Source organism: Micromesistius poutassou (assembly GCF_964030765.1).
Source record: "Micromesistius poutassou genome assembly, contig: SCAFFOLD_2499, whole genome shotgun sequence".
NCBI classification, from domain to species: domain Eukaryota; kingdom Metazoa; phylum Chordata; class Actinopteri; order Gadiformes; family Gadidae; genus Micromesistius; species Micromesistius poutassou.
Genome location: NW_028177580.1, coordinates 44,185 through 71,684, shown reverse-complemented (window position 1 = coordinate 71,684; position 27,500 = coordinate 44,185). Strand labels below are relative to the sequence as shown.

Sequence of the window (27,500 nt, the reverse complement as noted above, 5' to 3'; positions counted from 1 at the left end):
CAAGAGGAGTCGGGGCCAGTTCTGAGTTCTGACTTTAATCTCAGAATTCTGAGATTCTGCTTTAGAATTCTGACTCTGAGATTAGAGTCAGCATTACGATTTTAAAGTCGGAATTCTGAGAATAAAGTCAGAATTCCGACTTTAAATTCTGAGGTTCTAAATGTCGAAATGCGGTTCTAATCCTCTTCCGTAATTATAAATTCCATACACATAATGAAAAAGTAAAGTCTATTACTATCAATTTAAACCTTAAAGAAACTAAAAGTTTTCAAGAAACCTACTTGACGTCGTGTGAGACGGTGAGCTGGGGTTGTGGGGGCAAGTCCTTCCTGCACGTGGGGCAGAAGCGCCGGTTGTTCCTGACGCACTCCTGGACGCAGGGCAGGCAGAAGAGGTGGTCACAGGGCAGGAGACACGGGTCCTGCAGCTCGTCCAGGCACACGGCGCAGAGCCGACCGTACCTGGAGAGGCAGACAATCGGTCCGTCAAAAGTTCCGCGTGTGTTGATCTCAGAGCTGGCCGTCCTACTGGGTCGCGGAAGAACTGCGGGTCACCTTGCTTCCTGTTTCCTGACGGAGGCGTTCCACCGAACAGAAGCTCATGTGCGCGAGCTTCCATAAGTGGGTATTTCTACAGCGGCCAATCCACACGCTATTCATTTGAAACCTTTACAGACTCTTTTTCTGAGAACGTCGGTGTCTGGTAGGATGTTTTAGCTTGTCTTCCCCAACAAAAAAAAAACGATACTCCTGCTGGCCCTAGTTTGTGTTCTCCAATCACACGCTTACAGACCCCGCCTCCAGCACCACGATTGGTCGAAACAAACAGAAAGTAAGTGAAAGAAAGTGAAACGCCGTTCGCCCAGATTTCAGCTCATCTGCTATCAAACTTCAGATTACGAATCTAAAGTCTTATTTGTTGGCCGACGGCCCAGCACTGTGTTTCCTCACCTCAGGGTGCGGCTGGACGACTCCTCGTTGTAGGAGTTCAGGATGCTAATGAGCTTCTGCAGGACCGCGGCGTTCCAGAGGTCAGGTGACTCCTGCATCAACTGTCACCAGAGAGAGCGACCCATCAGCCTGCTGCCAACGCGACACGGACCACACATTGCGCAATTCGTAGCATAACTGCCTGAGGCGTATTTTGGCCAACCTAACTTCACTCTCCTAACGCTGCTGATTCACTGCGCCTCATTGGCTGAATCCTAAGCCAATCTGAGTGATTCTTACATTCCATAAATCACTATCTGCCAAAGTCATCTATTTGGCTAAATACAAGATGAACCTTAAAATAGAACTTTGGCAATCATGCGATGAGGCTAACGACGCGTTTCACAGAAGGCAACTTCATTACTTGTCTCTAAGTACTGAAACGGACCGATAACTTGCATTACGCGGAACAATGAATCAATAATAAAAAACAAATCATCAAATAGTACCAGCTATGTTGGCGACCTATGTCAATTAATGCGTCAAATCCCACAGATGCCATGGCACTCCTAGTCTCGCCTCGAGGAACCAGTGCTCCCGGGTCATCTATCGGACGTGGGCATTTTTTTGGGCGCTAAAATACAAGATGAACCTCAAGATGAAGACTGAGGCCGTTTCTGAAATGGCATACTACATACTGCTCGTATACTGATCGTGACGTAAAAGTAGTAAGTAGTATGCAGTACGCGAAAAATGTTTTTTTGAAGTATGCGACAGTTACCCGGATGATGTACTAATCTGTCAAAAAATTCTAGTATACATCCAGAGCTCACTACGTCGGATACTGTATCCCATAATGCAACGCGGCACCGCTGAACATTTAAAATAATGGCGGACAATGCGAGCGGCGAATACAAATACAAATACATAAATGTATAATTAGTTGTAATTAGTTGTTTATTTTGATGTGATAAGCTTTCGTATGTTTTTGTAATCGTGTGTTTTTCATTGTTAACAGAACAAATGGCTCAACCGTTTATATTTATAACCGAATTTTTTGGTCATGTGACTGTGTAGTACACTGCATGATACTTGTCCTACTTGCATACTATACTGCATACTAGGGCGGGGAGTAGTATGTAGTGCACAGTATATACTGTGTCAGTATGCAGTATGTAGTATGTAGTATAGCATTTCAGAAACAGCCTGAGGCTGACTAGCTGTGAGGCTAACTAGCTGTGAGGCTGACTAGCTGTGAGGCTGACTAGCTGTGAGGCTGACTAGCTGTGAGGCTAACTAGCTGTGAGGCTAACTAGCTGTGAGGCTAACGACGTGGAGCAGGGGGCCTTACGCGCTGGACCAGGTGGCAGTGCTTCAGCGCCAGCTCCTTCAGGGTGGCGTCTCCTTTGGCCGCCTCCGACAGCACCCTCTGGACGAAGGCTGCGGTGACCTGCAGTCCACGCCACGTCGACCTGGGAGGACATGGAGGCTTACAGGGGGGGGGGGGGGGACTCACGCAGCACCCACACCACCCCCCGCGGTGTGTGTGTGTGTGTGTGTGTGTGTGTGTGTACGTTTACATTTACAGTTAGGTAGGGTGACCAGACGTCCCCGGTTTCCGGGGACAGTCCCCGTTTTCAGTGACCTGTCCCCGGCTACGGCTGTCCCCGGAAATGTCCCCGGATTTGACTGCGACTGAAAGATCCGAACCCCCCCGTCAACAATCCCGTTCGTCCGCAAACCCGAACACCCCCCATCAACAATTCCGTCCGACCCCCCCCCCCCCCCCCTCCCGTCAACAATCCTGTCCGCCAGGGTAAGGGCAGTGTCCCCGTTTTAGTTTTTCTATGACAAAAAAAACTATATGTTTGGAGGTTTTTACACCGCAGAACCCAAAATGTCCCCGGATTTTGTCTCAGAAATCTGGTCAGCTTACAGTTAGGGCATTTGGCATTTGACGCTTTTATCCAAAGCGACTTACAGACTTACTAAGTTGTGCTTAGATCTTGAGATCATCTTGATTGTATTTTTTTATTGTATTTTATATTCTTCTGTGGGTTATTGACTGCATTAATAATGAGTCTGGGTAATGGATGGTAGCTACCTCATAGAGGCCAGGTGTTGCAGACAGCCGGGCCCACAGAGGGCGCTGTAGCTGTGACTGAAGGCTCTCTCCATGCACGGCTGCAGGAGGTCCACTCGCCGCACAAACGCTCTGCACTCCCCCAGTGTGGTCACTGGCAGCAGCCTGGTCTTCTCCGCACAGATTCCCAGGGCTAAGACGTCCTCGATCTGAACACAACAAAAATTGAACGCGTGAATATTTAGAGATAGATTGCTGAATAACAGGCACTCATTAAGGTGGAAAAGCTCCCAAAGTAATCCATGTTACAAGCTGAATTTATATTTCTGTCAAATGATATTTCGGTCAAACAAATTTCATATGGTTCAAATGAGGTTCATATTTCCTGACATACATTCAGTGGGAGAATATTAAATAATAATGAATTCAAAAATAATATATATAATTCATAATTTATTAACTAATTCAGTATAAATCATTTTGAAATTGATTGCCATTATGGTTGATTTGCCGTTCTCCCACCATTTCGGCGGGCTCCCTCTTGGCGGCCAGCAGCTGGACCTCGCCGGCCAGCGTCTCCTCCACCAGCAGGGCGTGGGACAGGGTGTGCAGCCGGCTGGCGTAGTGTTTGGCCCCCGCCAGCGCCCAGGCCGGGGAGAGCTGAGAACAGGCCCCGGGACAACGGCTCTGGAGCTCAGAGACGCCGCCGGACAGAGCCTGGCTGAACATCTACAGCGGGGTCAGAGAGAGAGACCAGCGGTCAGAGAGACCAGGGTCAGAGAGACCAGGGTCAGAGAGACCAGGGGTCAGAGAGACCAGGGTTAGAGAGACCAGGGGTCAGAGAGACCAGGGTTAGAGAGACCAGGGTTAGAGAGACCAGGGGTCAGAGAGACCAGGGTTAGAGAGACCAGGGTCAGAGAGACCAGGGTTAGAGAGTGAGACCCGGGGTTAGAGAGTGAGACCCGGGGTCAGAGAGACCAGGGGTCAGAGAGACCAGGGGTCAGAGAGACCAGGGTCAGAGAGACCAGGGTCAGAGAGACCAGGGTTAGAGAGACCAGGGTCAGAGAGACCAGGGTCAGAGACACCGGGGTCAGAGAGAGAGACCAGGGGTCAGAGAGACCAGGGGTCAGAGAGACCAGGGGTCAGAGAGACCAGGGGTCAGAGAGACCAGGGTTAGAGAGTGAGACCCGGGGTTAGAGAGTGAGACCAGGGGTTAGAGAGTGAGACCTGGGGTTAGAGAGTGAGACTGTGGTAAGAGAGTGAGACCCGGGGTTAGAGAGTGAGACTGTGGTTAGAGAGTGAGACCTGGGGTTAGAGAGTGAGACCCGGGGTTAGAGAGTGAGACTGTGGTTAGAGAGTGAGACCCGGGGTTAGAGAGTGAGACCTGGGGTTAGAGAGTGAGACCTGGGGTTAGAGAGTGAGACCAGGGTTAGAGAGTGAGACCGGGGTTAGAGAGTGAGACCGGGGTTAGAGAGTGAGACCCGGGGTTAGAGAGTGAGACCCGGGGTTAGAGAGTGAGACCCGGGGTTAGAGAGTGAGACCCGGGGTTAGAGAGTGAGACCTGGGGTTAGAGAGTGAGACCCGGGGTTAGAGAGTGAGACCCGGGGTTAGAGAGTGAGACCGGGGTTAGAGAGTGAGACCTTGGTTAGAGAGTGAGACCTGGGGTTAGAGAGTGAGACCAGGGTTAGAGAGTGAGACCCGGGGTTAGAGAGTGAGACCCGGGGTTAGAGAGTGAGACCCGGGGTTAGAGAGTGAGACCTGGGTTAGAGAGTGAGACCTGGGGTTAGAGAGTGAGACCTGGGTTAGAGAGTGAGACCTGGGGTTAGAGAGTGAGACCCGGGGTTAGAGAGTGAGACCTGGGTTAGAGAGTGAGACCCGGGGTTAGAGAGTGAGACTGTGGTTAGAGAGTGAGACCTGGGGTTAGAGAGTGAGACCTGGGGTTAGAGAGTGAGACCGGGGTTAGAGAGTGAGACCGGGGTTAGAGAGTGAGACCCGGGGTTAGAGAGTGAGACCGGGGTTAGAGAGTGAGACCCGGGGTTAGAGAGTGAGACCCGGGGTTAGAGAGTGAGACCCGGGGTTAGAGAGTGAGACCTGGGGTTAGAGAGTGAGACCCGGGGTTAGAGAGTGAGACCCGGGGTTAGAGAGTGAGACCGGGGTTAGAGAGTGAGACCTTGGTTAGAGAGTGAGACCTGGGGTTAGAGAGTGAGACCAGGGTTAGAGAGTGAGACCCGGGGTTAGAGAGTGAGACCCGGGGTTAGAGAGTGAGACCCGGGGTTAGAGAGTGAGACCTGGGTTAGAGAGTGAGACCTGGGGTTAGAGAGTGAGACCTGGGTTAGAGAGTGAGACCTGGGGTTAGAGAGTGAGACCTGGGGTTAGAGAGTGAGACCGGGGTTAGAGAGTGAGACCTGGGGTTAGAGAGTGAGACTGTGGTTAGAGAGTGAGACCCGGGGTTAGAGAGTGAGACCTGGGGTTAGAGAGTGAGACCCGGGGTTAGAGAGTGAGACCGGGGTTAGAGAGTGAGACCCAGGGTTAGAGAGTGAGACCTGGGGTTAGAGAGTGAGACCCGGGGTTAGAGAGTGAGACCTGGGTTAGAGAGTGAGACCCGGGGTTAGAGAGTGAGACTGTGGTTAGAGAGTGAGACCTGGGGTTAGAGAGTGAGACCCGGGGTTAGAGAGTGAGACCTGGGGTTAGAGAGTGAGACCTGGGTTAGAGAGTGAGACCCGGGGTTAGAGAGTGAGACCCGGGGTTAGAGAGTGAGACCTGGGTTAGAGAGTGAGACCCGGGGTTAGAGAGTGAGACCCGGGGTTAGACATAATTCGGAGGTTGGCGAAAATCATGAGAAGAATAACACGCTCAGCATGTTATTCTTCTCACGATATTCTTACGCCAGACGTCAAAGTACCCTCAGCTCCGCCTTTGTGGTGATCTTCAAGGAGAGCAGCAGGAAGTCCTGGAGGAAGCGCTGGCTGAACTCCTCCCGCTCCTGCACCGACAGCTTCTGGATGTGCCTGCCCAGCCGGCTGCTGTCGAAGGCGCTGACGAACTGCTGAACCCGCCCCACGCTGCCGTCGGCCGTCACTGAGATACCGCCACACAGAACGGGGGCATTGTGTTAAATAACAGATATTTAAAGATCGCCATCTGTTACTTCTTTGTTGGAGTGTAGGTTTTTGTCCAAGAGTACCAGACTAATAACAACGACTAACAAACAAAGGGGTCTCGTTCGGCTCATACCAGTGCGACCCTCACTTTACCCAACCAGAAAGAACCTATGTGTCATGACAAACTGTTTGTCATTAACAATCTCTTCACAACAAACCTGGAATGAATTCAGACTCGTCCCACAAGCTCTGGAGGTACGACTTGACGAGCCAGCTGAAGGGCGCCGCGCAGGGCTGCTCCACGCCGTCCAGCACCATGGTGCCCTGCACCAATACCTCCCGCTCTGACTTACTGCAGGGGACCAAAAAACAAACGGAAACCCTTTTGTTGACTGCAACTCAACCGACCAATGGAAGACAGTCGCGATGAGGAACCCCCCACCCCCGGTTACCTGGATGTCTGAGGAGGCGTGAGGTCGAGGATCTGCACGTCGGAGAATATGTCCAACCACAGTCCTGCCAGGCCCGTACTCAGCTGGCCTCCGTGGAGCAGGTCCAGGTTGGCGCCCCGGTCCACCACCTCCACCGCGCTGGCCAAGACCGGGGTGACGTGGGCCTGCAGGCAGCGCCACAGGGTGTGGCTGGCAGACACAGGAAATAACCTTAGCATCTAACCTCGAAAAATACAACGCGGGGAAAATTTATGATCTTGGGCTTTCTGTAAAAACAAAATGAATGCTGGCTTGGTCTTCCTGGTGTTGGCTTGAAAGGCAACGTCGGCGGGTTTGAAGGTGAAGGCGAGGGTTCTTACCGCAGAGTGCCCCCCTCCTGCAGAGCCTGGCGTTTCCTGGCCTCGGCGTTCAGCCACTCTTCCGGAGAGACTTCCGTCTGCTCCTTCAGAGCCAAGGCCCGCTCCAATCTGCCTAGCAACACCTCACGGAACCGAGCTGCAGTCACACTGCAGTTGTCTGTGTGCACAGTGTGTGTGAATGCATTATTTTACATGTATTATCTGATATTTGCCATGATGAAGTCGTGTTTTCTTTTTGTAAAACAAAAAAATACATAAACATGCTTGGTAACCAAAGCAAAGGCTGTCGTGTCGGAGACGTGGGGGGGTTTACCGTGAGCGTCGTCCCGGCCGTTCCCCAAGAGGGCGAGGAGTGTGTGGATGCGTTCCCGGCTCCGGGACGCCACCCCACTGGGATCCCTCAGCAGACCCAGCGCCTTGTGAACACAAGACCTCACCAAGGCCAGGCTGTGGAGCTGCGCTGCCGGCTCCTGCTCATCCACACGGTGACAGGACGTTAGAGACACGCTGTAAACCCTCTGTGGGTAGCGAGGGTAGGGCGGCACACTAGCCAATGCTGTGTGGGTTGTTGTTGTACTGAAATGTCGTACCTCATAGCATAATTGTAATATTTTGGCCAAATTGTGATATCTAACCGAAGTCTACTCTCCTGACACTGCTGATTCAGTGTGCCTAATTGGTCGCAGTATATCCTAAGCCAATCAGAGTGCTTTTTCACATTCCATAATCACTATCTATCTCAGTCATCTATTTGACTTGGGCATTTTTGACGCTAAATACAAGAGAAATCTTATGACTCTTATGACTGAGGCAATTATGCTACAAGGCTAACGATATGTACGTAGACAATATGGCGAGGGAAATGCTGAGACACTACGCCTACCTTTGGACATCTATCTTTGTCCTCTTCTGTGTTTTTTGTTGACTGCTCCATTTCCATTTTTTCTTCTAGGAGATGAAAATGTATCAAATATTAAGCAAAAAAAATTATTTTCTTGAATACTTCATTTAGATATCATGAATATATATGTAAATTCTAGAATGTTTTTATACACTCAAATAATGGTAACACTAATAAATAAGGTACTAATTCAGAATTGTGCATTTTATTCCAGAAGCTTGAGGCTGAAGTAGGTTCCTAATGGGAGTGGCACAGAAAGCCACCGTATTTGTACCAGAAGCTTGAGGGTGAAGTAGCCTGCTAATGGGAGTGGCACAGAACTCCAACAGGTTCAAGCTCATATCCTCCATGTCCTTGAGGTCGTCAATATGCACTGAGTGCCAGATTCCTTTGAAGCAAAGAGACATTGAAGGATAAGGAGAAGGTACGAGGCAGCTATCACGACATATTGAAATCCAAGTAGACAAACACTGGTCACAGTGCACTGCTGCAGCACCAGCCCCGATTTAAAAAGGAGTGATTCTTTGTTAAATCCCTCTCTTTTACACTGTACCGTCAGGTCATACCTCCACCGACTGTTCACTTACCTCCCTGGAAGCCGATGTATTGAGATCCACTGGGCATCCGTGAGAGCTTGGCGATGAAAACCACCCAACAGGCAGGGTGCTCCAGGGACATCAGGTAGTTCATGGTGCAGTACCTGAACAGAGGGACAGGCTTACCAGAATGCATCCGCATTTCTGTGTGTATGTGAAAATTAAGGCATGTTGATGATCTGATTGTGGTCCAGAGCCTGGCTTGAGTCCTACTTTGCAGAAGCTATGAGCTCATCACTGCAGTGCTCCTCAAGATCCATCTGAACGATCAGAACCAGAGGAGAGGGCTCAGCCTCTTGCAGGAAGCTCCTGAAACATATAAAGCAGTGTAAGTAATTGGATATTCTTGACAAAAGAAAATGCAGTGACAATATGACATTTACATTTATGGCATTTAGCAGCACTTTTGTGAGAAGAAAGAGAAGCAATATATCACTGTCGGTACAGTAAGGATGTTCATAAAACCAAGTTCCAAGCACCAGCAATTGATAGGTTAAACCATTCCCCAACAAAGATAGCTAGGAGACGAAGACGATCAATAAGAAATGCGGGAGGGATGTACCGTATCTTGCTGTAGAATGAGGCCTCTGTGTCAAACTGGTGAAGGGAGAGCAGCAGGAGTCTGTCCCGCGGCAGGCCGAGGACATGGGCTACTGTCTTTACATCTGACGTGGTTAGCAGGCTGGAGAATGTCGTGACCTGGTACAAAGAGCAGAAACAAGGCATTGACGTATTTTAAAACAACATTAAAAATTAGAAAAATAAAACTGCATCTCTTGGGTGGTTACCTCAAGGAATCGGTTGGACTCTTGTGGCTTTTTCAAATGGTTTTCCAGGAAACCCTGGAGGGAATGATGATGCTGTTGCTGGAAATAACTTTTCCGAAGTCTGCTCTTCTCGGTATGTGACAAGTCTGAATGTTTAAGTCTCAGCACAGAGTCTGGGGTGGCGCAGTTCAACAGAAAACATTTGGCCAATTCCAACACCTCTTCTTCCCTGTCAATGGCAGCCTGGGTACTGAGTTCTGTCTTTGTTCCTTCTCCAAGCTTTTGTGGATCAGTTGTTTCTCCTGAGTTTCCATCCAGTTTCTCCATCAAGACATTGTCCGTCTTCTTCATGGATTCACTGATATGCTGGTCTTTGTCAAGCCCTGTATCCATGGCGTCATCATCTGCAGTAACCACATCCTTGTTTGTGTTTGCTTCAGGTAGCTCTTCTGTTTGTTGTCCCACAGAATTGTCCCACAGTGTTTGTGGTTCTTTCTCCAAGGCTTGCAACAAAGCACTGGCACAGGCGTCATCGTGAAAGCCAACAAATACATCAGACAGAGTGAAATCTTTTGAGCCATTGCCCAAAAAGTCCTTGACCCATTCCCTAAGTTTCTCCAGGACTCTGCGTTGCCATGCTGTCAGATCCGTACTTCTGCCCACTCTGTGCTTTTCAAGTCGATTGATGAGGGGCACGGGGAACTGTTCATAGACCTTCTTCTGGTCCTCTACTACAATGAGCCTGAAGTCCTTGTGGACACGGCATTTGACTCTGTGTGAGCCGAGACCAAGGTCGACATACTGCTGCTGACTGAGGTAAACATAGTATTGGTTCAAGGCATCGTACAAGCTTTCATATAGATTCTGCATGTTCAGAAGAATGACTGTGCGCCCCGTTTCCATGCATGTCTTCACTCGGTTCACATTTCGGCAAACTTGGGAGTATTCTTGGTCCTTGGGAAATCCTGAGCCGAACACAATCTCAGGGGGAACCTGGTCTCCGTTTGCAAAGATATGCTGTTGAAGCATATAGAGCGCGGCATTGTTAGTGGTGAGCAAAAGGAGATACCGGTTCTCAAGACCGCTGTCACAATCCAGATTACTTTTGATCATTTGCAGGGCACTTGGCCTGGGAACTTCAGAGAGGTTTTTAAAGACCTCATTGAAAAAGATGAGAGGGTCAAAACTGTCTGGCTGGCCGCTGAAGTTGTGCAAGATGGCCTCAACCAGCTGCCTGTCATCTGGCTCTTGATGCGAGCGATTGACGATTGAAAAAAGCATTTTCACAAGGCTGTAGTAGTCCCTCAGCCCAAAGAACTGATTGTGTGCAGTCTTCTTACAGATCTTCAAAAAGGCCTTTGCTAGAGGTGGGAAGAGGTGCTTGATTTTCAGACATACCAAGTCTGAGGATGAGCAAATCCCCTTTGCGGTTTCCACAAGTTCTTCCTCACTAGGATCCCATCTTGACACAAATATTCCTCTGTTCATCTTGGCTGGGTCAAGAGCCCAATTTGAGATGCCAACAAATCCAACTTTCATGTGTGGATCAGGCCTGTCATTGTCAATGCAACCATCCTCAAGGAGAGGATGAAGTGTCTTCAATGGCATCTGAGGAGAGTCTTCTGCTAAGCCAATCTCATCCAGCACCACAACGGACACATACTCATCCATGTTTTTATCCTTCTGGAAACGAGCACAGTTCTTGAATGTCCCGATGATACCCTCAGGACTTGAGTAAGGACTGCATTGGAAGGAGACCATGTGGACCTGTTTGAGCTTAGTGAACAGTTCAACGTGTGAGTTCTGTCCCTGCATGGCATCAGAAACAACTGTCTTAGCCAGGGACTTGGAGCTTCCTGGTTTGCCAACTAGAAACAGTGGGATCTTGAGTTGAATGCAGATCACCATGAGAAACACATTTTCTTTCAGGGCTGCATTTTTGGCGATTGTTTCTCTTGTCTGTATGTTTTCAAGTAAGAAGTCTTGACATTCTGAAATCTTTTGCTGTAATGCGTCTGCAGAGTGGAGATAATTTGGAAAGTATTTGCAAATGTGGGAGAGGTAAGGTTTAGTGTCCACAAGAGATGGGTAGTAGCAAACCCCAACTGCAAGAACCAAGCAGGTCAATGCCCTGTCAAGCATGGGGAGATCCTTTAGATTTTGGAAGTCATCGCCATGCTCGTAGAACCAGACCAAGACATTCATTGACCTTTCCACATCTCGCAGACTCACAAAGCTGCACTCATTTTTTCGCTCCCGCATGTATCGTTGTGAGGCTGCCAGCACATTTGAAATGATGTCCTCACAAACCACCGGCAAATCATTGCTGTCCACTTTTCTTTGGACAATCTGCTTGATGTAGGAAAGTTCAGTGGCATCACTCAACTGACCGAAATCCCACACTAGTGAAGCCATGCTTGGAGGCAGAGGATGGACTCTGTACACAAGCTGCCTCAGGGGGACTTTTCCAAGACGGTCTTCTGTTTCATCTGCTTTCACTCTGTAGCCTAAACCCGCACGTTCCAAACGTTTCACCATTTCAGGTGTATGTTTTCGGTATGGGTTGCAAGCAGCAATTATTTTCAGGCCACTGTCTGAGTTCAGGGGTTTTCCTTGAACGGTCTTATCACACAGGATTTCCTTGATGGCAAAAATGGCCTCTGTGGTGTTTGCCTCATCGAAGAATAAAATGGTGTCTAGTTTGTTTGTTTTCAAATTCTGCTCAGCGAGATTCTCTGCTTCCCTCACTCTTTGGTAGATCATCTCAGCTGTAGTTCCACCATGAACTTTGACGAGTTTCATGTTTTCAAGCTCTCTTCCCTCCTTCTGCAGATCGCAAAGGAAGCGGACTAGTCGAGTCTTTCCACAGCCGGTCTCTCCCATGATGATGACGGGAATCCCGCAACGAAATCTCATGTGAATAGCCAGCATTTTCCTCACATTGTCCGAGGTAAGTTCATATGTCGGGTCTGGATCAAAATCTCTGTTCTTGTTGAATTTGGTGGCACCAACAACGCGTGATATCCGCTTGATTTTGTCCTGCCGGTCTAGCTGGTCAAAGTCTTCAGTGAGGCAGATATGTTGGCGTTCTAAACCTTCAAACAGTTTCTTTGTCATTACATCTTCAATCAGCACCTGCTGACTGTGGATGTCGACTGCATCAAATGTGTTTCTTCTCAGACATTTCTTCACGTGAAAGCCAAGGAAAGACATTGAGAAATGGTCGGCATTAAAGAAAATGTATGGATGGGCTTCATGCTCCCAATGCTTGCGTAGTGTCAACATGTAATCCTCAGGCTTGATGTTTTCATGAGTTAAATCAATCGACGGGGAAGCAAAATCCCGTGCCATGAGAATCATGAACTTCACAATGAAATCCTTGAAGCCAGGCAGTTGGTCAGCGAGAAAATCTCGATCACAGAAAATTGAGTTCTCACAATCTTTGAGCTGCACATTAAGGAACCATGAGAAATTTTTCAACTCTGCCCAAGATGGGTCAGGCATTCCACAATAGGAAAGGAAATATGTCAGGCAGTCCTGAGGATTCCCCTTAACTTCCTGGTACTTGAATGGATCCAGGTTTTGTTTGCTGTGGAAGAGCATTAAAAACTGATAGGGTCTCTGAATCCCTTCGCTGACAAACTCTTGTTTGTCCATGAGTGGGTCAAAGTCGTTCATTGTTAACATGTCCGGGTCATCCAACAAGTGGTGCACCTCCTTAGGAGTTCTGCACTGGATGGTAGGAAGAATGTCAAGAAGCCCAAGTTTCACCTGTGGGAAAATAAAAAGAAACATATTAACCCATCACTCCCAGATATAATTATATAAATATTGGCCACCTTATTGCTCTTTGGCGAAAAATAATTGTTGATCAATTTACCTCCTTTGATTGCTCCTTTGAAGGTTTGCATGGTTTCAGAACCTCAATCATGAAAAGGTGAGATAAATTCCTTCTCCACACGGTTCCTTGGCTGTCACACAAGCAGCATAAAACCAGCACCTGGAACAGGAATTCTTCCAGACCAGAGTTCACCTAATGGAAATAGAGATATCAAACCGTTGAATTCACGTTGTAAAAAAAAGTTCAGTTCATTTAGTATTTAGAAGAGTTCTGTTATGGACTCACTGCTGCAGTGTCGATGTGAAGCAGAATTGGATCCTGCTCTCTCGTAGATGCTAGGTGGTCTAATAGAGTCTGAACCATTGAGTCGATATCAATGAGTGGTTCAATCAATCTGATTGTGATCTTCTGTGCCGGGGCAGACTTCTGCTGAAAGCTCTGGAACAAACGGTCCACATACAGGGATTTTCCTGCAAATGGAAAGGAAATAAATACATTTATTATACTTTTATGTGCTGTGTCCTCTGGCGTTCCGACTACTAATGATCTGAAACATGAATATTCTTACCAACTGCAGGGCGTCGAGAGGACACCACCCAAACGGACAGTTTCTCTGGAGAGATCATTGACACGGGACTGTGTTTATTGGTGACGGTGAAGTGGTGGTGGATGTATTTCATGGCAGTATCGGCCGTTACAGTCACTCCTGCCTGAACTTTGTGATTACTGAAGAAGGAGGGCACACATCTGTGCTGGTGCGCCAGGGGACTGACGATCACCAGCCGATAGTGGGCACTGGCACTTCTCTCCAGTCCGTCAAACATCTCTCCGAGGGCCACGCCCACTTCGTAGCCCAACAATCCGGGGTTGACCAGAGAATAAATCCTCTTCTGGCTCATTTTGGAGCCCTGACCCAGAGCACGACGAAGAAAGATCTCCACCTCCTCCCCTGTGGTGGCCTCCCTGCACACCAGCACCTCGTCGGAGGAGGGCAGAGGCTGCTCCGGGCTGTGGACGTAAAGCGCCAGCGTCGTTGGGAAGACCTCCGTGGCGGGACAGAGCACCAGGTTGGGTTTCCCCTCCTCAAGGGAACTCGGGAGGTTCCTGGAGATGTGCTGCTGGCTCATATCGGATAGGCAGGAAAGGAAGCACGCAAGTGTGGAGATGTCCAAGTGCTGGTGAAGATGCTGCGGCATGTTCTCCTTGAACTCTCTCCACAGATCCTCCATGCTATTGTTTTTGCCATCCTCACCTTTGCCCAAGCGTGAGCAATCCATGGCCTCATCATCTTCCACTATTGTGTCATCCTCATCCTCTGAGGAAAACTGAATGAAATCCTCAACCGAAGCCTTGGCGCCTTGAGCAACAGTTGGCCTCAGAGTTATCCCTGTCGCATTTTCAAAGGCATTTCTGATATCAACCAGGGTGCACTGAGGCTTTATGGGAGTGAGCAGATGCCACAGCTGTTGAGGAACCGGGGTCTGCCGGTGACACACACTGTGTATCCAGTGGCATAGGTAGACCAGCTGCTCTGAAGTGAAGTGGTTCAGCATATGGAAGTTGGAGCGTTTTTCGCTGATAAACAAACACCATTCCTTATGGCAGATCTCCATGGAGCGACCAAGCTGTTGTAGGTTCTCCGTCACCTCCCCGTGGAACTCATTTAGTCTGCCACCAAATGACAGGAATCTCACTTGGATACATGGCTGGCACTCGTGTAGGCAGTTGACCGAAGCATTCCATTCCCTGTAAAGCATGTTGCCCGACATTTGCATTTCGAGCAGAATCGAGGCTACTCTTTGAACGCCTTCAAAGACCTACAAAAAAAGAGAGGGGGGAAATCATGAAGTATGGTTAAAATAATGTATGCCACTTACAATTCTAGAAGACAATTCTGTCAAACACTAAAAGTCCCCTGACCTGTGTGAACCTTCTGACTTGGTTTTTGCCATGTTCTCCCTTAGAGGACATGAGCATGAGTTTGTTTTGCAGCTCCAGCAGCTCTTCAAGGCTATATCTCTTCTGTCCATGGCCCTTGTCCACTTTTACAGACATGAGGTTCTGCAGACACCTCTGAGAAGTATGAAGAGCACAATGCAATTAAAATGGAACAGACAGCCATGGAAATAGAGAGCTTTGCATCATCATCATTGACGCAAAGTTTGCCGAATCGTCATCATCATTATTGCCATTCATTATTTACTAATTCAAATTGCAGTTGAACATACAGAGAATTCTGAATTCATGCATCATTAGGGCTTAACACTCTTCCTCAGTCTACTTTATAGGTAGGCTGTGGACCTTAGGGATCAAAACCAGGACCAATCGGCGTGGACTCAAACACCCTCAGACCTTCAGAATAGAGTTCAAGTACTATCATCACCCTGACAACTCACCTTTTCTGTGTTGTCGTTGGACCATCCAATCTGATAAACTCCTGTTTCATTAATGGAGGAAGCCAGAGAGAGGGAGGACTGCTCCACAGACCCGTGGGTCTCCTTCAGTCCCTTCAGCCAGCTCAACAATCGCGTGGAGGCCCTCTGAAAAGCACAACCCATTGCCGTTAATATCACTCGAGTCGTTTCAACATTGCATTCTCAAAAAAAAAAGAAAAACATTTGTACCAATTTATCCGGTAGTTTCTCGTCCCGTTGCTGGGCGTCCCACACCAGCTTGGCAAAGGTCATGAATTCCTTAAAGCCAGCGGTGGGGCTGAGGCTGTAGAGCAGCGGTCCGTAGCCCATCACCGCATCATGGAAGCAGGCCACCTGGTCGATCTCCGTGTCGTTCTCTCCAGCAGATATGGACGCCAGCTCGACAAACACCTTGACATCGCCCATGTCTGTGGTGGGAGCGTGAGACATGAGCACATGTAACACAGAGACCGGGGGAGTTGAATTGGAATACTGTGGAAAACGGCGGGAACTTTGGTGCTCACTCTTTAGGTTCTCCTTGACCCAGGTGACCAGAGTGCGGCTCCTCAAGAACGCGTCCAGACAGCAGGTCTGGTGCTTGGTGACGCTGGAGAGTTGTTGCTTGGCGCTGATCAGGTTGCTCGAAAGTGAATCGAGTGTCCTCTGTTTGAACGAGTCTTCTTGCTGTTGTGCAGATAACAAGACATATGAAATCACAAACAAAACAAAGCCCTGGGTCATTGCTAAATTAGCTCTGAGCAGAGATTCAAGGGGTTTACCAGTTCGGTGAGATTCAGGATCTCGCGGAAGTCTCCAGAGAGCTCCATTTGATCTGCGATCTGCAGCACTGAACTCGCTGCGGCAGCGACCCCGAGGACCTGCCGATAGTCCTGGATCTGAGCGAGTCTCGCCTCCACCCAGTGGTTCTCAGGTGGAGGGAGGTAGTCATGGAGTTCTTCCAGCTGGGACATTACATCAGCCATCAAACTCAGCTCCTGCTTCATCAGTTTCCCGTCTCCAGTGTCCCCTGTGTCCACCAGAACCCGGTCGAGACGTTCAAACGTGATGGTGGCGTTGGCGATTTCAATGCCGTGCCGGAAGTAATTGTTTAGCAGGGGTTGCCAGATCAGGTTGCAGGCCTGCAATAGGGTGACCGGAACCGACACTGAGCTGCCTGATCGGTTTGTGTCCAGTCTCGCAGCCTGTCTGCCCCAGTATGTGAGAATCAGGTTGCTGTTGTGAAGTTGATGCATTGTTGAGGCCATCTCTAGGATCTCTGGGCTGAGTGAATACCAGAGGACCTGCCAGTCAGACTCCACCTGGTCTCTCAAATTATTCACCAGCATCAACTCGTTCAGGCTCACTGAGTTGATGTCTTGTTGATGTTGCTCTTGGAGTGTGAACAACTCAGACACTAAATGAAAACATAACTAGGTTACTGGTAACTCGATATACGACCACAAACCCACCATATGATACAGAAGGGTGTGCAAGTAAATTTAATGGAAATGTAAGATGACAAACTCAGTCATTACCTGTGATGCTTTCTGTGACTTTGCCAAACATCTTTATCAACGTGGTCACATGTTGTTGTTGCTGAAGGAAAAAGGTGAGCTCCATCTCTCTCTGAGCCAGAATGCTCTCTGCATCAGCTGGAATGGACTCCGAGGTCCCACTCTTTCTATCTGCAGAGGACATCATCGGGAAGGAGTGGTTTGAGATGGGTCCCGTTACACTTGCAGGTAAGTATTGAGCAGCATGGTATTAGAATTAAGCGACATACAGTTTTGGTAGAGCTTCTTAAACTGGTCTTTGTGCTCCAGGGCGGTCCTCAGATCTCCCAGTGGTACATGCCCTACAATCAGGGAGTCCACCAGTGATGCTATTCTGGCCACGCAGCCTCTGACAATCTCCTCAGCTTCGTCATCCAGTGGTAGCGTCTTCCATTCTACAGCAGACCAATGGATGAACACATGTATTGGATCCACACAATGTATAAACACTGCAAACAAATGCATTACAAATGCATAATGGTAAAATTGGCAGTGACAGATACCTTTCTTTTTGAACATACCTTGAGACAGAATGCAGCTGATGGCGGACTGTGGGTCGAGCAGCTGTAGCACAGAGTTGTGGTGAAACCTTGCAGCGGACTTCACTATAATCGAGGAAAGGATGTGGCCGGGGATATCTTTCATTGCAGAGGCAAGGGTCTGCATCAGCTCCCCCTCTTTCTTTCTCTGCAGATATGGAAGGACGAAATAAGTTGGTAAATCCTGAGGGAGAAACACTTCATCGATATCAGACAAGTTAGAACCTGTTGACGAAGCAAACATTGTTAAAGTAATTGAGCTATTGCAGGATTTTCCCAGGTGGGTCGCTGATTGGATGACTTGCGACAGCTGGGATAATGTCTGCACTGTTGTACACTCCACAAGCAACACCAGAGCATATATATACTGTTTACCTGGCAGGTGCTTCGAATGGCGGCCTGACACAGCTCCTGGAAGCAGGTTTGTAAGGTTATGTGGCACGTCCGCATGCGCACCAAGGATGACTCAAGACAACACATAAGGATCCTGTCCTCTTCCCTGGACTGCATGGACACCGAAGGACACAGCAAACAACAGTGAATGTAGGAGAGAAACAAGAAGAACCTGAGAAAAATAATGTCCATGTCTCAATGGGCTTTACAGTAAGTACCTCACATTCACCCTATTTATACACTCATTGATCGATCCATACACGGACAGTGGTGTGAACCATGCAAGGGAACAGCCACCCATTCGGAGCAGAAAGGAAAGGGTTATTCCTAAAGACACTTCAACAGCTAGGAGGAACCGCCCACTGGATTACCTGCTCTAGCTCTACACTGGCTACTGCTGCCCATGTGAGTGAGTGTGTGTAAGGTGTGTGTGTGAGGCAAGCACGTAAAGAACATGTTCCCATGCCTGGATCTCCATCGTCAGCCTACCTGGGTAATCCGGGTCCTCAGGTCCTTCTCCACGGTGGACCTCCACTGGACCAACACTTCCTCATCGGAGCAATCCACCTTCAGCAGGGCATCCCAAATCTAGCAAGACATTAGAGTCCAGAATCACCGAAAGTGGTGGGTATTGGGATGGGGGACATTGTAATGATGTACAAGCTATACTATTGCTAGGAAAATCAAAACTATGAAAGAGGCAAGGATCCGCTGAAATGCTACCGTTATGGATGCTTTGTTTAGTGTGCGTACCTCTATCTCTTTGGGGTAGGTGAGTGCTTTGGACATCGTGAGAAGAGGATTTTGGAGCAGGTTATCCCGCCACTCGCGAACATCCTGCTGCACGCGGAGCAGGTCCTTCCTGTAGGGCCGAGTTACGGGGCCAACCTCAGCTTCAAGGGCTGGGGCGGGGCCGCCCTCAACCTCCAGGGTGGGGGCCTGGGTGACAACAGAGCGAAACACGACATATGACAAGAGGCCACTATTGGCCGAATTCATCTGGCGGCCGTCTTGGTTCCACATTCCCAATCCGTTCCGTCACCCTGCTAGTGTTTGGAACCAAGATAGAACCAAGATTTATACTCCATGTAGTTTCAGTTTGGTCATAGTATATTACATTGGTTGAGACCTGTAGGATCTCCATGGAGAAGGCGAAAAGAACCCGCCTTGCTTTTTCTCACACACTCACACACACAAATTTTGCATTGACCTCATCGGCAAAGATTTCGGCAGGTTACAAAAGTTGGAGACGCAAGAGGTGTCGAAATCACGTAATTGTTTTCTTAAAAACGTATTTTCCACATGAAGTATGCTGACCACTTAGGGCTACAGCACAGGTAGACATACCTGCTGTGCAGACACCTGGTGGACCACGGCAGCCAGCTTGAGCACTAACTGGTACGAGAGCAGTACGGTCCGGTACCACGGTACCAGTTGTGCAACTTTGCATGCGCTCTTGACCAAGTCAACGCTACTCAGGAAGAGGCTACCCGGCTTTATGTCTCCTGAATCCATCACCCTATTGGAATTATACAATTAATAAGGATAAGGCAAAATAAGGCGCAGAAATTATAAGTGTTTTATGTAAAAAATACATTACCCTTCTGTTTCCATTCTTGTGATGATATGGGTCAGGATTCTCTGAACCTGTTGCAGAGTGGCAAAAAGTCCTCAATTATCATATTACTAAAGTGGCCGATAAACGCAGCGTCCAAATGATAGGGGGGGGGGGGGCAGGGTCGGGGGCCCCTTGATGTGATGAGGGCTCCTGGAGACCCACCAAGAGAACTCTTGGGGGGTCTTTTCAACTAAACATCTAATCACATTTTAAATATATATATTTAAAAAAATGCATGTCCTGATCTGTTTATGCAAATTGTAGGGTTAGGGTTAGGGTTAGCATAAATGTGTGTCCCCACCCCCAATTTGGATTTCGCAATATTTCCCGAGACGTAACCTAATTTGTCTCGCTCTTATATTGTCTGATAGTTTCTTGTCAGGGGGCCCCTGAATGTCCCCGCGTCATTGGCCCCCCTGTATACACGTCAGACTCACCTGCTCATTGAGGTGGTGTGTGGTGGCCCCGGAGGCGTGCTGTCGGGTCCTATAGAGCAGAGCCTGGATCAGGAGGCCAGGATGCACTCCGGTCAGCTCAGAGAACTCTGGGAAGTCCTCCAATGCGATCAGCGCCAGCCAACTTCGCAACACCAGAGGCGTCTCTTGGACCACGCTTAAGTGTTTCTGGATCAAAGTCATCATCATCCTGTGGGAGTCACAATTAAAATTAAAATTCGATCTGTTCAGTGTATTTACCGCAAAGCATTGACAACATCTCAACACACACAGACCATGTTCCCCCCCCCCACACTCACACATAATGTCCAAAAGGTGCGTCTCCAAAGTGAATTTAGATGTTTACAGTATATTTTGATATACAGAAAAGTGGCAATGTGTCAATAATCCTATTTTAGAGACTCTCCACCAAACTTTAGTTTGTTGTCAGTGGAGCTCACCTGCCGCTGTCCTCTCCATATGGGAACCCTTTTTCTACGGTTACTTTAACACATGCAATACATGAAATAATACATCATAGTTGAGTTGGTTTTCCTCTCCAAACCCCTGTTTCAAATGTGACAAAAGTTTGTGTCGTTTTTGTTGGTGAAAAACTACAGTTTATTAATTTCGGAACGTGGACGCTTTCACTGATACACCCCCGGAGGAAAGGTTGTTCCCGCTTACCTTCTCTTGTCTTTCCATACTGCTAAATTGTCTCTGAAATTCCTGAACTTGACCATGGCCAATCCAGACCAGTTCTCCTCCTCAACAGTAGGACCCATTCCTGGGGCTGACTGCGGTGGTCGGAGAGTGTGGAGCAGAGGAATGAGTAGAAGGATCTCGGACACCTTCAGTTGTACACACTGGTTGATCAGCCCAACAACAAGGCTGCCAGGGGAAGGGAAGTGTGCGTTTTTAAGGGTCATTTGAGAAACTCTAAAATAGACAAACGAAAAATCACATGCAAAAAGCAACAAAAATAATTTACTTCTGTGGATTGGTGAAATTACTGAACGCTTCCTTCAGGTCGCTGCTGTTTATTGCTGACGACAATACTTGGCAGAGGTTAGCCAAGCCCTTCACTCCGAGATCTGCTCTGAACCGAACAGAGAGCACAAACACACACAAGGCCAACACAAGGGGCCTGCTGCTCATCTGGCCCGCCTCAGACACAGCTCCTTCTAAGATGTGAAGCAAATGCTCTGAAATCACCCTGGACACCTGTTGAGTTAGCAGGGAATTGGCATGAGAACTGATGACAAATATTCATTTGTATACGGTAGTATAGTAACGGTAGTATTTTTGGGAATGTTGATTGTACCTACATTGACCATGGGGGGGTGTGAGTTATCCGGGTAATGTATTCTTGGTGGATCACAACCGAGTGTGTACTGGAAGTCGGTCAGGTTCCTATGCAGATTCTTTGTGCATTCTTTGTCAGATGGAGACCAATTCTCAAATATTCTTTTCAGCAGCACTGACACAGAGAAGTGCCAGCTTTCTACAATATCGTCATCCTTTGGTTTCTTCCAGACAGTTTGAATCAAACGTTTCATCATGGACGTGTGCTCCATTCGGCATATGTAGCCCTCAAAAAGGTGCAGATCTTAAACAAAACAACATATTTTCAGTCAGTGAATCCAGATACATGTACAGTAAAGGAATGCAGGCATTGGGCTCTGAACCCAGAATCTTAAGACTATCCTGCCCCCCATTTGTGTATCAAAAAAATCAAGTTTACAGTTTCCACCTTTCAAAGCTTTATCATTTGGAATAAAGATGTCCCTCATGGCCGTCTCTTCAATGTATTTGTCACGTTGCTGTATGGAATACGTGTAGGTATACTTCTGCCCCCTGAGATATCTGTCCTCCAGGGAAAAGCTTGCTTCCAGCAGGAAGCCTTTCTGAGGAAGCTCACTGAAGATGAGACATTCAATCATGTGTTACCATAATTATTATTTCATGAAATAGACTTCATTAAAGCATGTCAAAGTAGAGTTAAACTAGTCGCATTAAAGCAAAATACAAGTATCAGGTATACTTACGATAAATGGGTCACGTTAAGAAGATGCCATTCACTTTCTCGACCCAGAAAGATTTTGTCATGTTCACGGTTGAACCGAAATTTCTGATCCAACACCGCGTGAACGTGAAAGGTGAACAGGGGGGTCTCAGAAGGTGAAGACCTCCCTGGAGTGTGGCCCCTGGAAGAGACAGAGGACATGATGGTTAGTCAGGCAATGGTTACATTCGGCCGTCCTGCGTTGAAAGCTGCGGTTCAAACTAGTTTGTTTAGGTATCTGTTGGTCTGCTGCTCACCGCTCTGTCTCGCTGTGGGACGCCCTGCGGGGCCCCTCTCCGGCCCCTGGGGGGTCCGACCCCCTCTCCACCTTCGCAGACCCTGCGCTCACCGCTTGTGCGTACGAAGGGGGCATGGCCTTGGCATCTGTCGGCAGTCCGGACTCTGGCGCCGAGCTTTTCCCAGAGGGGCCGTCTCCTTTGCTCTGCCCAGCTCCTTTGAGGTTGGCCTTCTCCTCCACTGCGGTGGCCCCGTCCTCTGCACCTCCCCCCCGCTGTGATGCAGACGTCTGTTGGTCCTTTGAGGTTGATTGGGTCCCCTCCGTGCCGCCTCCGGACCTCGGCGTTGCTTTCTGCCCGTCCGCCCGTCCGCCCGTCTGCAGGCTTGGCTCCGGATGCGCCGGCACAGTGTGGTCCGCCCCCCCGGGTTGTCCCGGGTCGGGGGCCATACCCGGTGTCTGCTCAGTGCCCTGGCCCTCCTTCTGCGGCTCATATTGCGTCCATCGGCTGCACTGAGTCACCGCTGGAGTCTGCGTTTCCCAACTCCTGGTCTCGCTCTTGCTGGTTTGGGTCTGGACGTGCACCCCTGCAGCCTGGTGGCCGCGCTGTCTTTTGTGCTTTTTCGGACGGGGCGACGGGTTGTTCTCCGCGGACTCAGGCTGACTGGTTTGATCTCGATGGTCCACGAGCTGCACTTCTGCCTCCACCGGGGTCTGAGTCTCCTCCACCGGAGTCTGAGTCTCCTTGGCTGGGGTCTGAGTCTCCTTGGCTGGGGTCTGAGTCTCCTTGGCTGGGGTCTGAGTCTCCTCCACCAGGGTCTCCGCTGGGGTCTGAGCCTGATCATCCACGAGACGCTTCACGTCCTCTGCGTCCTCTCGTCCCTGGCAGGCCTGGCCAGACTTCTTGCGTTTTCTTCTGCCTCTCCTGGGTTTCTTCTTTGAGTCTTCGGCTCTCCGACGCGAGGCGCTCCTTGGCCTTTCGTCCTGGAAGGGACAGAGCATGCGTTGGTTTAACACACGACACCAGTTACAACACACTTATATCAATAAAAAGGACTTATATCAATATAAACGATGCACTGACGATAATCAAATTCCAAGGTGCATAGGATAGGTTAGATTACTACTATACTATTACGACTATTACTATAATGATAGATTACTATCATTATAATAGCTGACTGAAAAACTAACACGTCTGATGTCAAAGTCTAAATCCAGAGCATATCTGTTTACCCGCTGTCGTGTCCCCGGGCTGTGAGCCACGCCCTCCTGGCCCGTTCCATCCTTCCTGGTCTCTCCCCGAGTTTGATCCGAGCTCTGCTCCATCTGAAGCGTCTCTCTGCCGGTGATCCAGACCGCTGCTACCACCCCCTGTGGTTTATGTGTCCGTGTGGTACAAGTCAGCATATCAATACTGGAGACGCTGCTGTCCAATAGCTTCATCTACTTATACTAACAACTTCAATAGAACATGCTAATTATTAGTCCGTTTTAGTCATTTTAGCTTAATACTTTCTGTACCATATTATCAGACGTACGTGCGTATGCACGTGTGTTATTTAAAACAATTCTACCAACAACAGCGATTCACAACAGCAGCTTTTGATTGCCGTAGGCCTACACGCGATTACCAGTCATATCAAAATACACTTTTAACCACCAATGTCTATATTACAGAATAAGTAGTTCCCGAAACGCACCTGTTCAGGTCACATCTCTGTTTAGTCCTCACAAACGCGACTTCTTTCTGTCAGAACTGTGCACCTCTGACTGTTGTGAAAGTCTCAATCGATATGTTGCCGTCCCAGTAAGGGAACGTCTACAAATGTCTACTGATGCATTTTAAGACCTATCTAATTTGCTTTGTTTAGCCGTATATTTAAGACAATACAATTCAGGGATAATAATCATATAATCAATACTAATAAATTAACAAGTGATTGGAAAGTATCGAACATCCAAATACTTACATTTATTAGAATATTATCTTGAGATTGCATGTATTTTTACGACTATCCCTAATCTAAACGCAGTTCAGTTTCAGTTTCATTTCTCCTGTATTGTTCAGCTCTCAACGAACATGAAACTGAACGTTTTATAACTCTACGTCGATCACATTATCTGCTCATCATCCAGAAATATAACTGTGCGCCCATGTACCCGACATGAACACACGAACAATAGATTTAGGCTACAATAGTTTCACCCTTTTATTGAAACTAACCCCAACTCCTCTTGCGGGTTAAATTCTACGTTGTTTTGTCTTATTAAAATAATCACTTAGACTGTACCATAGTTGTGAACCATACAAAAATAGTTCGATTTTTGTGACGTTGCAACTTATAAATGTCAAATTAAAGTGAACAAAGAACAGCACGCAATGTAATGTAATGTTTAATGTTGAGCCCCCTGAGGGGAAAGGGAACAGCCAGCTCAGTAAGTATTGTTTAATGGTTCAATTACAAAGAAGAGCAGCCAAGAACAAAACCATGCATTAGGCCTACAAACATGTACACAATAGCACCTCTCACGTGCACGGCTCATCTCATCACGACCACACAGGTCTACAGTTCAACACAAATATAAAGTCACATAAAATAATTGTTTTATAGTTTATTTTGTATCCGCCGGATCACAGGAGCTCAGGAACCAGCCGGCTTCTTAATCCGTCTGACCACGACCCGAGTCCTCCGCCCCTGCGGTCTGCGTCCCTCCTCGGTGGCCGTGGCGTTGTCCTCCGCCGGCCGGCCCGCGGGGGGTCGGGCCCCCCCCCGGGGCGGAGCCGGGGTCCGGCCCGCCCTCACGTCGTCCACGAAGGCCTCCACGTCGTCGAACTTGCCCGTGAGGTCTCCGAGGCGTTCCTTCAGCGCGTTGAACTCCTTGTAGAGGTCGCCCAGCGCGTCGGACAGCGGGCCGATCCTATAGACGACAGTGGATGTCACCGTGAAACAAACGCAAGTGAATCATCGATCAGGAACCGGAGGTTAAGGCGGTGTTGGACGTTCGCACCTTCCGTAGTCCGGCAGCACGGTGTTGTGGTCATGGAGGAGCAGGTCTTTGACCTGCGTCATGATCGCGTATTTCCAGTTGTCCAAGACCAGCGTGAGGTTGGCGCATCCCCTGCCGTTGACCTTCTGCGCTAAAGAGACCAAACACAATGTCGACAGAAAAATGAAATGTACCATTAGGCCTACCTCGATTCACGGCGTCATGTTGTATCGATTTTTATGGTTTACACATTCATTTGCGTAACCAAGTTCAGTTCACATGTATTTATATACATGTATGAAAATAAATATTGTAATGTAACATGTTTCACAATATATAACGTTTGTACGTTTACATGTATAACAATATATATTGTGAAAGAACATATCACAATATATAACATGTATATTAACATGCATCACATTGTGATTGTGAATAACTAATCTTGAGCATAGAGAAGTTTTTTTTGTTTTGTTTTTACAAAAAAAGCGATCATTAAATTTAACCTAAAGAAATAGATCACATTATGAAAGAACCTCAATATGCGATATATTAAATCGTGTCCCTTGTATCGTGATGTGTATCCACGTGATGTCTACCCACTCCCGGCGGACGGAGAGACGAGACCGCCTGGTCGACTTACCGTATGCATGCGGTACACGAGGGCTACCGATTAAGTGTGAGGGGGGAGACAAGATGAAGAGGTTAAGTCACCTTCAGACCTGTAGTCCCACTCCAGGCTGTGCTGCTTGCTCTGTGCCCCCACGGCGTAGACCGTCACCAGCACCACAAACAAGAGCAGCATCCTCAAGCCCAGACTGCACCACCTGGGACGTAAGGCAACGCAATAATGAGTATTCACCGTTGGCTTGACCCCATCCCCCTGAAAAGTATAAGATAACCAAAACTAAAGTGTGGATGGTGACTGACGCTTGGCATGCGGAACGAAGCGTATAGATTACATACCTCAACAGGACCACGGTAGAATGCCTCGCTGGTCCTGATCTGATCACGGGCAGCCTCTTCTGGGTGAGTCCTGCTGAGCGAGGTTGTAGATCATTGTGGAACCGCCCCTTCCCTCCACACACACACACACACACACACACACACACACCTCCCCACCACCTTTTCCAAGAGGACGATGTGTCTTTGGACTCCATCCCCCGCCCCACCCCCCCCAAAACAACACCAATCCTAAAGCATACGCATTAGCATGGTGCCTCCATTGTTTTTGTGTATCTGTGATCGATCAGCATTTGAATCCATCATCATTTGATGAACGATTTGATGAACTGCTTCGGGATCAGCCCGTTCCGCTCCGCTCCCCTTCTCGCCACAGTGCGTAACAAAGAGTTTCATCTGCCGTCCATCTGAGGCCCAGGCATTCCAGTGTTGCCATGGAGATGAGGCTCAGAGCTGAGCTGGGTAACGGGACCCTCTGATCTGCCGCTCGGCCGCTGGACCGTGTGAGAGACGTTCTCGTTCTCTACGTGACCGCAGTCCCCTCCGGGCGGCGTAAATCAAAACGCACCGCCTGACGAGAAGCAGGCTGCTCCAACTCACCAGTCAGGGGTTGGCCGATGCTGCTTCTTCCTCCGACGGGGTCAGCGGGCGCTCAACCCTGTGACCTGTGCTTCCCTTCCTCTGTTATCGCGGACAAAATGACGACAGGACGTTGGATTGTAGGAATTAATTGTTCTTTATTTAGGTTTTAAATCCGGGTCTACACACTTGGGTCGTGCGGTTCGCCGCCGCAGAGCGTCGGCGCTCAGCGAGGCGACCCGGGATTACGGGTCGGGAAATAAAACAAACCCCAAACCAAACTAATTCAGGATCACGTCATCAGGCGACCGCTCGCCACTCACACCGGGGGCTCGGATGGTCGGAGGGGGACAAATCCAAATACATTTTTACAATGTTGGGCGGGGGAAGAGGGACCAAAGAAAAACACAACAGATCTACTCCAATTTCATCGTTGGAAATCAACCCTCCGCACCTCATCGATGGCATCGAACGAGGCGTCCTAGTTTTGACGTGAGGTCAGCGTCCCCCAAAACGCAACGCAGCGGCGGGCTCCAAACCAACTGTAGGACCGTTTATTATTTAGGCTTTGTATTTAAAACGGATGCTTCCTATAACGCGTCTCCCGTCACGGTGGGACTGCGGCGCGTGTCCGGGGGGCTTAGGGGCTGGATTCACCGCTCTCGTTATACCTGCACGGCCAAAACC

The 27,500-nt window shown here is 48.7% G+C and overlaps 2 protein-coding genes across 2 annotated transcripts in view; both read right to left on the bottom strand.

The window, feature by feature from the left end:
* rnf213b (ring finger protein 213b) overlaps nt 1-24,084 on the bottom strand; it is a 41,423-nt gene extending 17,339 nt beyond the window's left edge. Inside the window, exons 1-41 of the mRNA XM_084490922.1 lie at nt 23,984-24,084; nt 23,517-23,654; nt 22,303-23,264; nt 22,029-22,187; nt 21,734-21,900; nt 21,309-21,589; nt 20,972-21,204; nt 20,668-20,871; nt 19,984-20,191; nt 19,529-19,575; nt 19,276-19,447; nt 18,682-18,867; nt 18,418-18,516; nt 17,911-18,039; nt 17,518-17,683; nt 17,227-17,391; nt 16,979-17,128; nt 16,223-16,857; nt 15,968-16,127; nt 15,654-15,871; nt 15,426-15,569; nt 14,950-15,102; nt 13,598-14,846; nt 13,315-13,499; nt 13,069-13,221; nt 9,210-12,959; nt 8,984-9,120; nt 8,635-8,730; nt 8,413-8,525; nt 8,100-8,213; nt 7,808-7,872; nt 7,238-7,394; nt 6,925-7,081; nt 6,566-6,754; nt 6,332-6,465; nt 5,915-6,090; nt 3,535-3,741; nt 3,034-3,221; nt 2,281-2,401; nt 951-1,051; nt 282-461 (exon numbers count right to left, since the gene is read on the bottom strand). Of these exons, the coding sequence (XP_084347048.1) occupies nt 282-461; nt 951-1,051; nt 2,281-2,401; nt 3,034-3,221; nt 3,535-3,741; nt 5,915-6,090; nt 6,332-6,465; nt 6,566-6,754; nt 6,925-7,081; nt 7,238-7,394; nt 7,808-7,872; nt 8,100-8,213; nt 8,413-8,525; nt 8,635-8,730; nt 8,984-9,120; nt 9,210-12,959; nt 13,069-13,221; nt 13,315-13,499; nt 13,598-14,846; nt 14,950-15,102; nt 15,426-15,569; nt 15,654-15,871; nt 15,968-16,127; nt 16,223-16,857; nt 16,979-17,128; nt 17,227-17,391; nt 17,518-17,683; nt 17,911-18,039; nt 18,418-18,516; nt 18,682-18,867; nt 19,276-19,447; nt 19,529-19,575; nt 19,984-20,191; nt 20,668-20,871; nt 20,972-21,204; nt 21,309-21,589; nt 21,734-21,900; nt 22,029-22,187; nt 22,303-23,264; nt 23,517-23,609 (12,203 nt within the window). The 5' untranslated portion in view covers nt 23,610-23,654; nt 23,984-24,084. The remainder of the gene's footprint in view (nt 1-281; nt 462-950; nt 1,052-2,280; nt 2,402-3,033; nt 3,222-3,534; nt 3,742-5,914; nt 6,091-6,331; nt 6,466-6,565; nt 6,755-6,924; nt 7,082-7,237; nt 7,395-7,807; nt 7,873-8,099; nt 8,214-8,412; nt 8,526-8,634; nt 8,731-8,983; nt 9,121-9,209; nt 12,960-13,068; nt 13,222-13,314; nt 13,500-13,597; nt 14,847-14,949; nt 15,103-15,425; nt 15,570-15,653; nt 15,872-15,967; nt 16,128-16,222; nt 16,858-16,978; nt 17,129-17,226; nt 17,392-17,517; nt 17,684-17,910; nt 18,040-18,417; nt 18,517-18,681; nt 18,868-19,275; nt 19,448-19,528; nt 19,576-19,983; nt 20,192-20,667; nt 20,872-20,971; nt 21,205-21,308; nt 21,590-21,733; nt 21,901-22,028; nt 22,188-22,302; nt 23,265-23,516; nt 23,655-23,983) is intronic.
* A 575-nt stretch (nt 24,085-24,659) lies between these two features.
* LOC311375900 (uncharacterized protein) lies at nt 24,660-26,430 on the bottom strand. Its single transcript, XM_084490920.1, has 4 exons — nt 26,238-26,430; nt 25,986-26,098; nt 25,293-25,422; nt 24,660-25,202 (listed from the first exon to the last, which is right to left on the bottom strand). The coding sequence occupies exons 2-4, from the start codon at nt 26,074-26,076 to the stop codon at nt 24,926-24,928; spliced, it is 498 nt and encodes a 165-aa protein (XP_084347046.1). The 5' UTR covers nt 26,077-26,098; nt 26,238-26,430; the 3' UTR covers nt 24,660-24,925.
* Nucleotides 26,431-27,500: the final 1,070 nt, after the last annotated feature.

Coding starts and splice junctions, on each gene's coding strand:
- LOC311375900 (XM_084490920.1), bottom strand. CDS start 26,076: ATGCTGCTCTTGTTTGTGGTGCTGGTGACGGTCTACGCCGTGGGGGCA. Junction 25,423..25,985: donor GTGGGACTACAGGTCTGAAG/GTGACTTAACCT, acceptor TGGTCTCTTTAG/CGCAGAAGGTCAACGGCAGG. Junction 25,203..25,292: donor GTGCTGCCGGACTACGGAAG/GTGCGAACGTCC, acceptor TGTCGTCTATAG/GATCGGCCCGCTGTCCGACG.